Raw genomic sequence first — 16,349 nt, forward strand, 5'->3', positions numbered from 1 at the left:
AGAAGCTGGTGCAAGCATTAGTGCAAGACATGAATCTGTTGTAAACTCTGTCTGCTTCTCTGTATTTAGCATTTCCCACATCTCCTTGGCTGCCTCTGTATAACCAGCTATACAGGGGTTTAATATTTAAACATGCATCATTCAAGGGGTTTACACTTAATCTATCTGTAGGAAAGAGGCTAATAGTGCTCATATTATTTGCATCAGTTCTCAAGTGTGCTGAGGTCTACTTTGCTTCCTGATTTTGGCAGATCACACTTCTTTTATTTTGTTATGTACAGCAAGGAAATACAGAAAGACTTTTTAATTTTGTTTTTGGAAATATAGTAATTTATAAGGTTAAATAAAAGAATGACCAGTCATATTCATTTAACAGAACCAGTTATCCTTCTTTTGATTTGTATGACTCAGCAAAATTGGTCAAGATACTAAAAGCTGTATTGACCTAATTGGAGGGAAAACAAAAGTTGAAAAATCATTGATTAGTTTTCTCTTTTTTTTTTTTCTTCAAGTCTACTATTATGAATGCAAATAGCACATGCACACACATGTAAATATATATGGACACACATTGTGTTATTGGTAATTCAGTAGCAAAGAAGATTCGTGGTTAAAGAAAAGCATTTTTCTGCTTCCTTCAGACTGATCTCCAAAGGCAGTCTGCACCTTGATCCAAGCAATGTTTGTCTGCTGTTGAAGGCTCTCACATTAGAAGCCCAAAGCAAAACCGTTCTTCATGGGTGCTCTGACAGAGCCGGTGCCACGTTCACAGACTGCAGCTGAGTGTTCAGTTCTCAGGTGTTCAAAGCACGTTGTGCCCAGCCTCCCGGGGGGATGTGCTGTGCCGCCGGGCTGGGCTGGGTGAAGCAGTAAAATGGGAATTGTGCTGTGCTGGGTCCCGATAATGCTGTTATTAACCTCCGTCGGTGGTAGTAACAACACAAAGCTTTTAGCCAGTGGTGTCTCTGGAGATTGCTTTGTTTTTCCTGGGGAGCTTTGTTGGAATGGTCTGGTTCAGTTTACACTGCTGCTTTATTTACAGCCAGCAAATGACCTTCTGGTTTTGTCCCCGAGTGCTGCTGCTTTTCCTCGGGAAGGACAGGCGTGCCTGCTGCTTGGGCAGCAACGCGGTGTCGCTGCAGCTCCCCTGTCCTCAAACACGCTGCACACTTGAGTTGCCTGAGAGGTGGTGTGGGGAGTTAGTGAAGTCTAAACACATCTTAGTGAGCACTTGTCTGTGTATCTAGCCAGCTTCAAGACCGTGCTGGTACCCTGACGCCAAAGGTTTTGTTGACCCAGAAAGGAACTGGAATTTGTTCCAGCTCCTCCACATTCAGCTTGCTGATGTTTTCAAAGTAATGCTGGAAAGCTGAGTTTTGAGCACAGGATCTTTCGTTCCCGGTTTAATCCCTGTTCCTAACACCATGTTAGCCATCTCTCGCAGATTTCGTGAAGTGTGATGTTTTCCTTGCCCTTTCCTGCACAACGTTACAGCCCTTGTACAAGTCCTTGGGTCAGCATCTGTGTGCGAGATCATGATGGGATGTCAGGCAGCGAGAGAGGCCTGTTTCAGATCTTTCTCATCCTTACTTTCTTTTCTTAGTTTTATTTATTTATTATTTAAATTGGTATTATGAAACATTGCCCATGAAGGAAGGGAATCCATGACCTCATAGCACTTCTATGTTCAACAGCCATTTCTGAGCGAGTACTTTCCCCCCTGCAAGAGGAGCAGTGAGGAATGTGTTTATGAGCAAGGACGGTCATGCATGGCGGCAGAAAATCTGAGGTCATTCTGTCTCTGCTCTCCTAAACAAGAGCCTAAAAATAGTGCCAAATTTGCTCACTGAAAAATAGAGTACAGCGCTCCTTGGCCACATAAAAGATGACTGGAGCTCTGCCTTTGTTCAAAACGCTTTCAAATTTATAGGCTGTATGGACTAAATGAAAATACTTGGAAGGAAAAAGCAGGCTTTCAGGGACTGTTGATTCATCACCTTATTCTGGAAAAATAAACCCATGGGTAAAAAGATAATAAAAATATGTTTACTCAGATGAGACATTCGATCTGATGGGGAGTATCAGTTACAGAGCCAGACTTGCCCTACGTGCTGTTTCATCTCTAGATCTGGCTGCGGATCAGATCCATCAGTCACTCTGCAGCCCTGGCCAAGCCCCCCTGTAGAATATTTAAAAAAAAAAAAAAAAAAGTTCGGGAAGATTGTGACGGTGCTTACTAATGCTTAACCCAGCACTAGGGTGATTTCTCAAGCTGGGTCTGTGTTTTGGAAACCCCACTTCCAACCTGCATCAGCCAGTGCATGCACACGCTGGGTCACCAGCACCCTCAGCAGCTCTGAGCTTTGCGTGCCCTTCGGGGGAGCTTTGCTCGCCCAGAGGCGCTGAGAGCTGAGGAACGCCGGGACAGATGCTCGAGCTGGGTGCTGGCCATGGGCCCCTTCTCTCTGCTGAGAGAGATGCCCCGTGTCTGCTGGGACAAGAAGCCTGCACAGGTATCTCGTGCACGCGTGGGGGCAGGTGCCTCAGGTGTTTTGGCATCGGGAGGTGGGGATGGGGCAGTTGTTAGCTACAGCTGGAGCCAGGTGCTGCAGGGCTCCCGTGCCTCTTGGCGGTCTGTCCTCCGGGTGTGTTTTCTGTCTGTCTGTCAGCTGAGCTCCCGGCTGGGCTGGGGCAGGGTCCCACGCTGCCACGCGTAATGCTCCACATACACAGCCACGTCTCTAACTGCTGGGCCCGGGCTGCTGGGTTAGCTCCTGGCCTGGTTTCACACCTCGTTTTCCAGGATTGAGTAATGTTGAAAGTGAAGAGTCGGAGGAGGAGCATGTATGTCCATCATTATTGTTATAGATTTACAGGATTATTCCCAAGGTAGCCATCATTGGGTTTCAGGGAGAGTATTTCAAGCGTGAGGGAAGATGACACTTTCTGCTGGCACTGGCACCGTACCTGGCTTCCCCAGGCGAGCGAGCATCACTGTGCCCAGCCACCACCTTCCCACCCAGAGCAGAGAGTTAATTGCAGATAAGCTCCAGGAAATCAAGGACTATGAAATGAAGCATCAAGGCTGAGAGCACGGTGCCACCATCCATGGAGCCAACCTCCCTGTACTTCATGCTCAAGAGTTATCTTAAGGGGAAACCCGTATTTCTGCCCATTCTCAGATGGACAGGAAAATCAGATGGGGGAAATGCAGCGAAATGGCCATTCAGATCTTGGCACCTGACCCAAACGCCATGTCACGTTCAGGGGAGTCCTTGTCGCTGGCACCAGTGGCTTTGGGATTGACCTCATGCAGAGGAGGTCCAAGAAGGGTTGGTTGTTCCTCTTTTTTCCTTAATGTGCTGGTCCTGGGGGGCTTACACCCGCAACACAGGAACAAAAATACCTTCAGCGTTCTGGGCAGTCCTTCCCACCAGCCAGAACAGGCCTCTCTGCTGTGCTTTTCAGGGAAGAAAGCTCAAAACTGCTGAAAACATACATATTTCTAAATGGCTACAGCCTCGTTATTCTTTTCAGCCAATTTTAGGCATTTCCTGTGATGCCACCAAGGGGTGCTCGCCGAGGGTCTGCGCAGCTGGGGCGGGAGGCTGGTGCCGGGCTGGGTGCCCTGCGGCAAGCAGTCCCACTGGGAGCTGTTGGTGAGGGTTTTTGCTCAAAAACTGGTGTTCTGTGATTAGATCGATCTGTATCCTTTCCTAACTTCGGCTTCTGCCATTAGTTTCCAGGCTCCTTCCATGGCTGCAGCATGCAGCAATGATAGAAGAGGACACAGAAAAAGCCAGGGAGGATCACCAAGCTGGGAGCGTTAGTATTAAGTGGAAAACTTTCAGGTAGCTTTTCAGTTCTTTGGCACAGCAATGTGATAAATCATCCTTCAAGTGCTTTTCCAGCAAATGTGGCTGTAAAATATGCAATGCATCATGGAGCAGAGCTCCTGAGCCTCTGCGCTTGGGGTAGTGACTCCGACAGCAGACATCTGGCTGGGCTGCCAGCAGAAAGGCGCTACGCTTTTCCTATCGTGTTGCTTTACTTTATTCATCTGATGGAGACAACACTCCTCGAACCTTGTCTTCCCCTTGGCTGTCGTGCTTGGCAGCGGAGTGTGCCCCATCGCGTTCCCCACGGCGCAGCATCCCCTGCGCCACAGCGGAGACGTGCGCATCACATCGCTGCTGCTGTGAGCTTGCAAACAGTGAGGTTAGGGAAACAAATGCCAACGGTGAAGTGGAAGCATGCTAGGCTGCCTAAATCCTGAGGGTGGAAAAGGAGCTCTCCTACAGCAGGTATAGCCACAACTGCGCTTGGAAATACTTGGGGGTACCTCTCCGCTGCCTCTTCTCCCACAAAAATAATTCATCGGAGTGCAAAAACAGCAGGAAGTGAATCTCTGGAGATGAGTGAAGTGCACCTGGGGAGAGGATTTTTTGTCCTCTGACACTAACAGCTCTTTGAGCTTTGATAGCTACTCATTATGGAAAACAAACAAACAGTTAAAATAGGCTTATTTATTGACTGAAGTCAATAACAATAGAAATAGTGATAAATGGGTAAAAGTTATACATAAAGCATATTATTTATATACAAACGTACAGTTAAAGCATTTAGTGGATGGCATGCTGCTGGGCAAAGGGATGGCGTCGGGAGCGAGCAGGGGGGCGATGAAGTCAACAAAAAGCCACAAACACAACACACACAACTGGGGTGTGCTGCTGAGGGAAGCACTGCCATGGGGTGTTGGGAAAACCTGAAAAGATGAAGGCAGGCTCTTTCTAAACCTTCACAGTTGCCAAAAATCACGTGTTCTGGCTGTGCAGTGTTTGTTTTCCTTGGCAATCTTGTTGAGGAGCCAAGAAAATGAATGGGTAGGGCTTCCTCCTACCTACGGTTGTCTGCTGCATGTACTTGTCAAAGCGAAAACAAAACTGCAAGGGAGCAGTGCGGGAAAACTTGCTTGTGACACAGTACCGAAGACAGCAAAGGACTGGAGACAGCTATGGACTTGATGGTTTGAAGTGAGAGGGTTGTGTCCTGCTGACTGCCAGACGTGCTCTGGGGAGCTCACCAGATCCCCTGTGCTGAGCAGCATTTCAGAGATATGCAACTGCAGAGCTCGCTGCAGCTCTGCTCCTCGCCCGCTTCCTTTCAAGGGCATTGTATGGCCCACAGCACATTTTCATAACAACATTCCTGTTTGATTAAAGTCAAAAAGCAGGCCAAGTTTTCAGAAATTGAGTACGACATACTCTAATATTGCTCTATCTTCTCCGTGTCTGCTGTTCTGTGATCTTTGCTGCTTTGAATGCTTCCAAAAATAACTTGAAAGAGGTGCATGGCTTGGTTATTGCCAGCACAAGTAGTTATTGATCTAAGTGATGGCTTGGAAAGGAAGGACAGTAGAGAAACCACCCTCTGCTATCCACATGTTTAGACCTCCTGCCTCATTTTGGTCGAGCTAATGAGGAAAGAGATGTATTGTGGCACGGCAACAAAGAAATCCTCTGCCTGCTTAAAAGTTGTTGGGTACTTTAACACATTAAAAAAATGAAGTCATTAAACTACACAAAATGTTTCACTTAAAATATATTTTGTTAACTAAAACAGCCCATACCTTACAAGAGAATTCCCATAGTTAGTCTCCTGGTTTTGACAATTTCCTTTTCTACAGCTTAATCAGAGGTTATTTGGAAGTGGGATTTCTTATGAGCAGTTGCCAATTATTTTCCTTTTTGGAAAGTGTGAAAAGGGAGGTACGTGTCTGTGGTCTTTCTGCATCTTGATCTTTACCATCTTGTTGTGCTACTGGAGTGGCATTACAAGGTGGGGGATCTTCTGTAATTTTAAAATGTATGTATAAAATGTATTTATTAATTCAGAGCTTTTACCAAAAGCAATTCCAAGTTTTCAGCTTGTAACTTGAAGATGTGGGCTTGCCCTAAGCTGACAGTTAGCTTTGGGAACACGTAGAATAGAATGAAAAATCATTTTCCATGGGGAGAAATTGAGACAAGATCACCAAGTGCTTTCCCTGACTTTTGTCAGAGAAAAACACAGTACAGAATAAACATTGATTTTCCAAGAGTAACAAATTGCATGTGTGATGAAACACTGGACTTAATTTGCAGCGAATTTACAGAAATGCAAAGTCTGAGAAGCAGTGTGCGCTGTATACTCTGTGAAATCGTACAAGTACCTTAGAAGCTGAACATGTTTTAGAGCAAGGAAGAATCAGGCACAAAGTGATCAGTATTTTAACGAGGATAAGTCCTTCCCCAGCTTACAGTAAGAATGGATACAACAAACCAACCTGAAATTACCAGTGGAGTTTGAACTTCTCAGCAGCAATTAAGCTGGAGCGACATGCAAACGTGTTTTGGTTAAAATTGGTGATATAAGCAGTGAAGTCCTAGAGGTTAAGCAGAGGGTTTGCAGTGAAAAACATGAAGTTTGGTTCTGCATAGGACTTCTGTGGATAGTCTGACGCTTACCCAGTTAAAAGGGATGTCTCGTGTAACTCAGAGAGGCGCTGCTGGGGTCAGATTTTGTCTGTGCAGTACTTCACATTTCCACCGAGGAACAGTTTTTATTATTATTTGTATTTCATGATGTACTTTCTGCATGAAACTTTTTGTTACATATATAATAGCTAGAATTAAATTCATAGACAATACTGCAGGATTTATACACAGCAAACTGCGTACAAGCACAGTGACTGGGCTGTTGGGGAACCTAGGGCCAGCAGCACTCCTACAGCCATCATCCTGCCTGGGTACACGGCGTATGCCTGCGATCAGCAACACTGTCTCTTTTATATTTACCTTGTAAAATTAGCACTGATCCTGTGCGTTTTGGGGGAAAACAGTTTGAGGAAGTGTGGGTGTGTAAAGGACAATATAGCCCAGGCACAAAGTATGAACTCGAGGGATCTCGTGTGAGTTTGTAATTGGACATACCTCCCTGAAAAAATATCCCAGCAGTGCAAAATTAGATCCATGGAGAGCCTTGATTCTTTCTTTTTTTTTTCTTTTTTTTTTTTTTCCCACAGCTGTTCAAAGCTATGTGTTTAGTTGTATTGTAGCTGTGTGTTAAGTATATGGAAACCTGAATGGGTCCAGGTCTAATCACATTTACAGACCTTTGTGAATGCTAATGACTCGACGTGTGTGAGATTACGTATGAGCCCAAAAGAATAATTGGTTCCATAACAGCTTTTAATAAACAGACATATGACTAAAAGAAGTTTTAGAAAATTACTGAATAAAAGCAGAAAATCTCCTTGCTATTCATCATCTTTATACATTCCAAGATGTCTCATTAAAATGTTACAAATGGCAATCCTCGCTAAATTGTTATATGCAAAATATCCCAGCTAAAGCACAGTATTGCTGGTGTTTTACAGAATATAGGTATAAGCCTTTCCCCATCTTTTCCCCTTTTTATAGCAAAGGCAAAAAAATACTTTGCTCTTCTTTCCAAAGTTGACTATTAAAGGAGGCACTGAGAAATCAACTGCTAAAAGCCATTTTTGTTGTGCTACATGTTAATATCAGTTTAAAACTTTGACAAAAATATTTCACTGTTTACTGAAGAGGACTGGCTCTGAAACACACTGTGCCCGTTCACACCCAAATCCCAATTCAGTTTTATTTGCTTACTGAGCGACATCTGTTGACTGTAAATTATGAGTAAAGGTCATGACAGTGTTTGCAAGCTTCTATTAGGGTCTCGCTTAGGGTTTTGTGTGCTCTCTTGTCGTTGTTGTTGTTAACATAGTTAATTCTACAGTTATTTAATTTCAGAGTTACAGTTCTATTGTTTTAGCCTGCCAGGAAGTGGCAGGGGTTTATTTATTTATTTAAAGCAATAGCTTGGAAATCAGCAGTTGAATGGAGCAAACTGAGGAGCAGAAGGGCGGTTATTTTGTCAGACCCTCAGCATGGGTGAGAGGGCATCCTCTTAACTCCGCATCTATAAGGAACAGACTCAAGGAGAGTCTATTTCACACCTATTTTGAGTGTGAAAACCTGCATTTTAAACCTCTGTCCTTCAATTTGTCTTTCAATTTCCTTATATTTAATCCAAACCTACCCTTTTTTAGTAAAGCCATTCCCCCATGTCCCATCAGTACATTCCCTGGGGAGTCCCTCCCCAGCTCTCCTGCAGCCCCCTTTAGGCACTGGCAGGCCGCTGTAAGGTCTTCCCGGCACCTTCTCTTCTCCAGGCTGAACAACCCCAACTCCCTCGGGCTGTCTCTGTAGGAGATCTGAAGATCTGGATTATTATCTGTGCACAGCATCTGATGTCATTTCTGGCCCTATCAGTGACCTCTACACTGAGAATTTTCTATTCCTAATGCAGAGGAAAATTAACGCAATGCATGCTCTGTTAGCTCTATGGTTTCCAAGCTTATGAACTTAGAAACATAGAAAAAGTTGTTTGTGGCTGTGACAGTCATCACATGTACATCGGAATATACAGAGCACAGCATCTGTTGAATGAGAGCTTATGGTAAAGTGTGGTTCTGCTTAGAAAGGTCTCTACGTAAAAACAACTCCAAAGCAGCGGTTGCTTATTTTGCTAATAAATTGGGTTATGATTTATGCAGTAAAGGATGCATTTCTGAAAGTAGTGGAAGATGCTGTTTATAATGAACCTTTAGTTACTAATACTTATAAACTCCTTCTTGATGATCCCTTCAAGCTTTCTAGGGAGGGCGGGTATATCTGTGAGGGCAAATCAGGGCATCGGGATACCCCTGTAAAGTGATAACCTTTAAAGCCATTTGCACACTGCTTTTAAAAAGAAAATAAATTGACTGAGATAGCAATTCACTTGTAGATTCCAAGTCTAGGGCACAGACAAATCTTTAATTGCCATGAGCAGCAAGTGTCTTAGCACCTACTGGAATTCAGATATTCATACATTCAGATATTCATAATGTTAGTTTCTGAAATTAGTTTTATTTTTATTAATTTTATTTTTACTTTTTTTGAGGTTAGACAATCTAGTTTTGCTTGTTCTAGTCAGAAGAAAGCTCAGTCCCTATTCAGGACCCTCTTTCGGAGGAGCCGGAGCCTTGACATGACCACATCCCAGTCGGCGTAGGCCCCCTCCAGGTGGCGAGTCACTTCTGCTCCTGACTGGAAGCTCTGGCGACCATGAAGCACGCGCCAGTTATCGAACGTTACTATGTCTCCTGTGAAGAGATTGCACAAAGTTTAACATTTGGTATACTTTACTCCTTCAGACAGATGATGTTGAGATAGATCTATGTCAGCAGTTAGGGAGCAATAATATCAGATAGCTCGTCCGAAGGTTTTGGTGATGTGGTAGCTTTAGTTGAGCTGGTGATTCTCAACCAGAGAGGCCAGGAAGCTCCAACTCTGTTTCTTTTCATGTATAACCAAGGGTTTGGACAATCCCGTGGACAGATAGAAAAGAAACCAGTTGGGATATCTTAGAGAAAATGATTAGATGAGTTTCTTTATGAGAAGGTACTTGTTTAAAAAAGAACTTCTGCCCCTAAAAGAGATCAAATCTTTCTTCCCAGATGCTGGGAAGCACGGACAGATTGAGCCTGCCAAAGACGGACCTAAACAGCATACAACACATACAAATTATCTTTCATTTTAACCTTCTACCTCGTTTATCCACATATTTCTTTTGTTTGGAAAAAGCTGTGCTGAACCTCTGAGGAGATACTGGAGACAGAGCTCAGCGCAAGCCTCTAACTGGGGACTAGCCCAGCACGTTGAGTCACCCCAGGGGTTAAGTAGGCTTGCCACAGTTCAGAGGCATGATTAGAAAGCAGAGCGGTAGGGGAATCCGAGGAAGGATCAAAGGGGTCAAAGAAACGAGGGTGATTCTCACTTGATGGGTCTGTAACTACTCGTACAATACACATCCTGCATTACTATCCCTGTTAAAAGAATTCTAAGAGTGCAAAGCTAAACCACTGAAAGTTAGGAAATGCCTTAATTAAGGCCAGCTTGTCATTTACATTTTTCTCCTTTGTGTGCCACCATTGTGATAAATCTCTGACTAAATAACGTTATGCTCTTTCTTTCCTTCTTACCCTTTCCTCTACTGCCATTTTGGTGCATTTAATGATAGGAAGATGGTACTTATGTAATGGGAAGTACTTTTTTTATCGTTTATTATGTGATCTTATAAATTGTTTTATTGCATGTTCCCAATAGGTAGTGATTAGTTTCCTCATAGACATTTTAAAGGCAGTAGCACCATAATGTGTGATGTGGTCACGTACACTAATAAGTTTACTTTTGTAACACCTCGTGAGAACTGAGGAACTATTTGTATGTTTATTTTATAGTTGGAGAATGAAGAAACTGAGATTAAGGCCAAAGTAGTTAAATATATGTATAGGCTGACTTTTAAAGAGCACTTGTGTGGCATGTTTTATGCTCAAAACACAGTCTTGTACAACTCTAGCTGAAGTTTACAGCACTTTGTGCCTCTGCAAATCTGCCTCCAGCTGTCTTGCACAGGCCACCCAGAAAAAGCAGCACAACAGCACAGCTTTCCAAAATTCATCCTGCGTAACTCAGGCATTCGGTGCCTAAGGAAAGGAGGTGACTGAATTCCCTGCAGCAGTGGTGAGGTGCCCCGGGAACAAACAGGAGTAGCACAAACAACACAGGCGTATCGTCTGATATAACGTTCCTACCCTGCATGAACGAGGGTGTGATCACGTACTGTGTAATGAACTGGGTGGCCCAGCAATCTTGCAAGTGATGTTTCCCAGTTGTGGTGCTGTTGCTTTGACAAGTTAAAACTTCCTACTTGGTGTGAGTTTTTATGTCATAAACAGACAGGTTGGACTAATCCATAGATTCTATTCCCCACCCACCCACTTTTTTTTTTTCTTTATAGTGAAACAATGGCAGAAGAAATCTATGAAATGAATGTAAAAATATGATGTGAAATAACATAGGTGACAAACAGGGCTAAAATTTCCTCTTGGTGCCAGGGCAGTGCTAACAATGCTTGAGTGTTTTGACATGTCAGGAAAAACATGAAAAATCATTGCAAGGAGAAACAACTTCCTGACCTGGTTTCAGCTTGTAAGTAAACTTGTGTTCTCTGCTGTTTAATAAATCAACAAATTCCTTTAGAGCTGCATAAAATGGCCGCACTTTTTCAGCTGGTATGTCAAACACTGTGTCTCTTGTTGCATTATTATAATTGATGCGAACTACTTGGCCTCTGTAATCCACACTGTGAAACAGAGAAGGGAAGGAAAAGAAATGTATTACGTTGTTACTGAAACATTTTAGCACAGTTAACAAACAACTGAACTCTTCTGTTGAAACTTAGAATCACGGAATCATTTCGGTTGGCAAAGACCTTCAAGATCATCAAATCCCACCATTGACCTGACTTACTTTTCTAAACAAAATTCAAGTCTATGACAAAGGACGATTTCACAAGGTTAGTTCCTTCATTCCAAATGGTTACTGGATTGGAATTTGGTAATTAATCCTAACTAGGGAAAGGGATCAGAAGGAAAAAGTGTAGACACTTAATTTCCTCAAATTACTATATTCTATACACCTCAGTCATGTAGTCAAAGTTTTTAAATTCAGAAGAGATTAAGAACATTTGATTGATCTTTTTATAGTATATCGATCTTAATCTAAATGCTCCAAAATAGGACCTCTCTTTGGCACAGAACAGAGGGACAGCTACACAGCACAGACTGGAATTGAGCAACCAGCCCAGCTGCCGTGCCTGCACCTAGAAGCTATCCTAAAGACCGCGAGTTCTCCCTAGAATTGAGCAAGACCAAATAAGGAAAACTATGCTGTAGTGTGAGAAAGCAAAGAACAAGTAATAAATACACTGGCTTCAAAAAAAAAAAAAAAAAAAAAAAAAAAAAGCAACTCCAGACCCAGTTAAGGCACAGTTTCCCCACAAGGTGGCAGGAGCAGACCTTTTCCTACCAACATGCAATCCCCTGACATGGAGAATTTTAGTTTTCAGTGTAGTTGTGTTGCTGAAGCTACTCACTCTATAATCCTTTGCTTACACTGCACGGCAAAATCACAGTAGTCGACCCCGACATCCGTATAGTCTACAGCAGTAGAGGACAGGATCTGATATGCTTGAGGATTTTGTTGCTTCAGCTTGTTGGATACGTGAAATCCATCTACAACTTCACTCTCACCTCCTGCAGCTGTTTGCTTTATACAGTGGAGAAACTGAACCTGCAGCAAATTAAGATCTCATTATAACAAGAATTAGCCTGCGTACTTCATTAGCATCAGTTTTCTCATATCTTTTTTTTTTTTTTCTTTCCGCCAGCAAAAGACTGACTTCCCATTGCTGCAGCTTCACAGTACTCTGACGCCATTATTCCACAGGCAGAAAATTCAAATTTAACAATAATAAATCCATCCCATTTGGGACATCTTCTAACACTTGCAGCCTTTTATTATTTCCTGCAAGTCAAGTGCAAAGCTCTGCTGTAACTTCTTTCTTCCAAGGCGCTGTTTGCTGCAGTCATACAATTTTAAACGCACCACAGTCTCCCTCCTTATCTCAACAAAGAGGATTATTTTTCTCTTGCAGAAACAAAACCTGTTGTGAATTATCTGTTCACAAAGAGGAAAAGGTGGCTCATGGAAGGCAATGGGCCCAGTGTCTGTAATAAAATCGGATTAAGGAAGTTTCACTTCACAGTGAAGTTGCCAAGGCATAGGATGGGACAGAAAGAGCAAACTCTGCACTGGTGTAATTATGTAGATCTAATTATTAATGATTTGGTTTTTAGTTTTGCTGTTATTGTTGGTTTTAAATCAGGATATATCCTGGATAATAGTTGCAAGATCAAAATGTAGGAAATCCTAAAGCTATTTTTACAGGATTCCTATGAACTCATCATCCATTTAAAAAGGTTTCTTCAATTATTCATATTAAATATATCTTCAGAGTTCAAATAGTGTGTAATCACTAAATAAATAAAACTACATTCAGGATGACGCTTGAAAATAATTCAGTGTGCTTCAGTACTTTAATTTGTTGCAAGCGTGTCTGAATGGAAAAGGTTTTGCTCTTTTAATAGTGTTTCATAGCAGTGAGAGCTTCGGCACGGGTGAGGCAGTGAGCTAACTCACGGCTGTGCTCTGTTAATGAAGTTCTCCTCCATTTTTATTCCACATTAATGATTAGCATCTAGTGATTTTAATAGGTGATGTTAATTGGATGCTTATTTGTGGATAAATTATATTGGCTTTTTATTTACAGAAAAAAATGACAAAGTGTGGTAAAGTAATAGAAAGGGAAGTTGTAGGTATGGATGTGAACTTTTGCAGTATTTTCCTTGTTCCTTCACGTATGTTCCTGCTGCTTTTCAGTTCTCTGGTGAATTCTGTGGATTAGGCTTTGAAGTGACATGGGCTGGGTGAAGAGCTGTGTCCCGTGGAGGTGGTTCGGCTCTAGAGAATGCCCCATTTGCCTGTTGTCACCGAAAGGGCGAGTAAGCAGCTAACTTAAGCCAAGTTGTAGAAGACAGGATATGACGTCTTAATCGCGTTTCTTCTAATTTGTTCTCCTCCCGAAGTGAACAGCCTTGTCCTAACTTGACTGCAGCGTTCAGACACCCAACTTCAATGTAAGGAAAGCAGTATCAAAAGCACATACGGGACACTCACGCTTTCTCATATGGTAGTATTCTCAATACTTTGAGAGTTTCCATTTAAAAATTACGGGATACATAACGGGCGTGCTATGCAGATTTGACATCATAATGTATATACTGCTTATCTATGTATATTTATATTGTTATGTACAGGTTCATCTACCATTATTTTTATATTGCTCTTTTAAATCAAAATTTAGAGTCGCCAAATGCTGATGTCATTTTAATTCATGTTTTGCGCTATGGGAACAATTCGCTTTTGCACGGTGGAAAGGTCAGTAGGTTTGTCTTACCCCAGGTGGATGCTGCAGAACAGGGTAATCGGTGTGAAAGCACAGCTTCCCGGTCGTGTAAGCCACGTTGTTAGCATCTGCTTTGTCTTGCACTTGCCAAGTCGGTCTTTACAATGAAAGGGAAAAGAGAAAACATGTGAGAACAATCAGCCAGCGTGCCAGGCAGTGCACATGGAGACCGTGGAATCACAATAGAAGAGAGTTACTCCATCTTTGAACATGAACGTTTTGTAAATTACAAGGAAATGATCGAGCAGTGTCCCCTGCAGCTTATTTCTACAACGCTGGTGATTTTAAGCATTACCGGATTCAGGCTAGAAACTGAGTGTGGAGAAGGACATCTGGCCCCAGGCCGTATCTAGAGGAATGATGGTTTCCAGCAGTGGTGTTTTGCTGAATGCAAGGATCAGATGAGGACAAGAACCAAGCCATATCTTCTGGGCTAAATCAACGCCTATTTCTGAGACTTCAGAAATAAGAGAATGGCATGTGGACCACTTCTTATCAGCTTTACTTTTTCCCCTGCCAGATGGAGTACACAAGTGAAATATAAAATTATTTAAAGCTATATAATTTTGCCCCAAAGTTAATTTTAAAGTTTCACAATCTTGGAAAATACAGAGTATCCTTAGCAGTGGGATTTTTCCTGGTACTTGCAGACTCGCCATTAAAGGGAAATTGTCTTGATATAAAACTTCGTAACTTCTTTCTCTTCTCTGATGCTCTCTCTGAGAATTACCCCTTCACCCTTATCTAATCACATAGTTTCTGTGTTGAAATTAGACAAAATTCTTTACAAAAGTTTACTGACAACTGCAAAAAAATAGTCTTAGTTATATAATAAAGACATGAATACATCACGTTGCAGCACATTCAAACCACGTTTCACGTGGCAGGCTGTGTGGGAGAGATGAAGACCAAGACCCACACGTTTGGGGCTGAAGCCAGTCTTCACAGCGAGGGCATGATGGAGAGGCAGACATGCGTCTGGGGAAGTCTAAGTTGCCATATGCAAGCCATGGAATCGAGGAATGTGAGTGACTTAAAAGAAAAATGTGAAACTCATTTTCCCTTTTGAATTACTGTAGACCAAATCTATTATGCGTTTCAGGTGGTGTGCTTGTATTACTCGTTAATAACGGTTAAATAAGAAAAGAGGATAAAGCACATGCAGACCAAAATCAATTCTATGTAGTACACAAATACGTCTGTTCCAGGAGTAGTAGTTGGTATAGGAACTATGCAAAATACTAAAGCTGAATTTCTGAAATTGCTAAGGGAAAAAAACCTTGAATATTTGCGAATGTGTTTCAACGCCTGGGAAAAATCACTTTTATTACATGGTACAGCACATACTCATCAGTACATGACTTCAGTACTGAAGTATGATAACTTGAACCACATTTCCATAGCTCCCACGTGTACAGCCAAAAACTAGTTTGTTATATCACCCTTGTCACTGGTGTTGATGGTAGCTATGTTCACTCCATATTTAATTACAAAGGCTCCAGTGTCACTTACTGTTTCTAAAACAAATTAATGCATTTTAATTGTCTCATTTATATACAATAGATACAATTACTGGAATGGTAATACTTTCTAAAGTCGTGACATCTTGCAAAAGACGTCAGAGCTTTCCTGCTGCTACGCTTTCCAGGGGACCTGTCCCTGGGGGCTCCCCTTTTAGGCATGGAGCTTCTGTCACAGCTCGTTACTGCCTTGCAGTCAGCAATAATTAAACAGACAAAGCGATTCCAATGGGGAGCCAAGTGCTGGGCCTGGAAAAAAGACTGTCAAAGTATCAACAGAGCTCAAGTATGAACTCAGTCACAGGGAGAGCTGTTAGACCAAGTGCAGGAGAGGCAAGGAAGAAAGAAAGAAAAGATGCTTTTTTACAGAAGAAAACACAGGTAATGTCAGAGGACTCCCATCCCTTAGGAAGAACAGAGCAGTTAGAATGGCTTATGGTGTACTAATTAGGGTCAGATTTCAGCATTAATTGCTCACGCTGTTTGATGGAGCTGGAAATTTGGCACCAGGCGGGTGTAGCACTTCTTGTTTTGGCATTAAGGGGCAATGTGAACTCAGTGTCTCTGAGCAGAAAACTACTCTGCCTGGCCCGTATTAGCTTTGGAAAATGGCTGCGGTAGGAACTGAAGCCACACTTAAATCACCTGGCCTTGCACTTCATTAAAAACCGAGGTCTCGTTTGTAAGAGATTTGGGACCCGTGTCCTTCTCTTGCAGCTGCAGCCCTCTGGGAGGTGCAGGTGGGCCCCAGGGAAGCCCTCGCTTCACCCCAAGCACTGAGTGAGGTTTCTGAAGGGGAAGGAGCACAGGGTCCAGCACAGGAGGGTTTGGTGAAATAAACTGCAGGAG

General features: G+C 42.6%; 2 protein-coding genes across 34 annotated transcripts in view; one reads left to right on the top strand and one right to left on the bottom strand.

The window, feature by feature from the left end:
• Positions 1 to 16,349, top strand: part of CCDC34 (coiled-coil domain containing 34) — a 114,642-nt gene that overhangs the window by 90,506 nt on the left and 7,787 nt on the right. For 23 of the 32 annotated variants that reach the window (XM_066997466.1, XM_066997464.1, XM_066997481.1 and 20 more), the window contains one exon: positions 10,912 to 15,004. The exons of 7 other annotated variants lie outside the window; for them this stretch is intronic. The gene's annotated coding sequence lies outside the window, so the exon portion shown is untranslated. The remainder of the gene's footprint in view (positions 1 to 10,911; positions 15,005 to 16,349) is intronic. 2 more of the 32 variants (XM_066997472.1, XM_066997462.1) reach the window with 2 other exon arrangements.
• Positions 8,851 to 16,349, bottom strand: part of BBOX1 (gamma-butyrobetaine hydroxylase 1) — a 42,099-nt gene continuing 34,600 nt past the window's right edge. For both annotated transcript variants that reach the window (XM_013177765.3, XM_013177764.3), the window contains exons 5-8: positions 13,972 to 14,077; positions 12,049 to 12,245; positions 11,090 to 11,256; positions 8,851 to 9,214 (exon numbers count right to left, since the gene is read on the bottom strand). In XM_013177765.3, the coding sequence (XP_013033219.3) occupies positions 9,054 to 9,214; positions 11,090 to 11,256; positions 12,049 to 12,245; positions 13,972 to 14,077 (631 nt within the window). In that variant the 3' untranslated portion in view covers positions 8,851 to 9,053. The remainder of the gene's footprint in view (positions 9,215 to 11,089; positions 11,257 to 12,048; positions 12,246 to 13,971; positions 14,078 to 16,349) is intronic.

This window comes from Anser cygnoides, chromosome 5, assembly GCF_040182565.1.
Source record: "Anser cygnoides isolate HZ-2024a breed goose chromosome 5, Taihu_goose_T2T_genome, whole genome shotgun sequence".
Classification (NCBI taxonomy): Eukaryota; Metazoa; Chordata; class Aves; order Anseriformes; family Anatidae; genus Anser; species Anser cygnoides.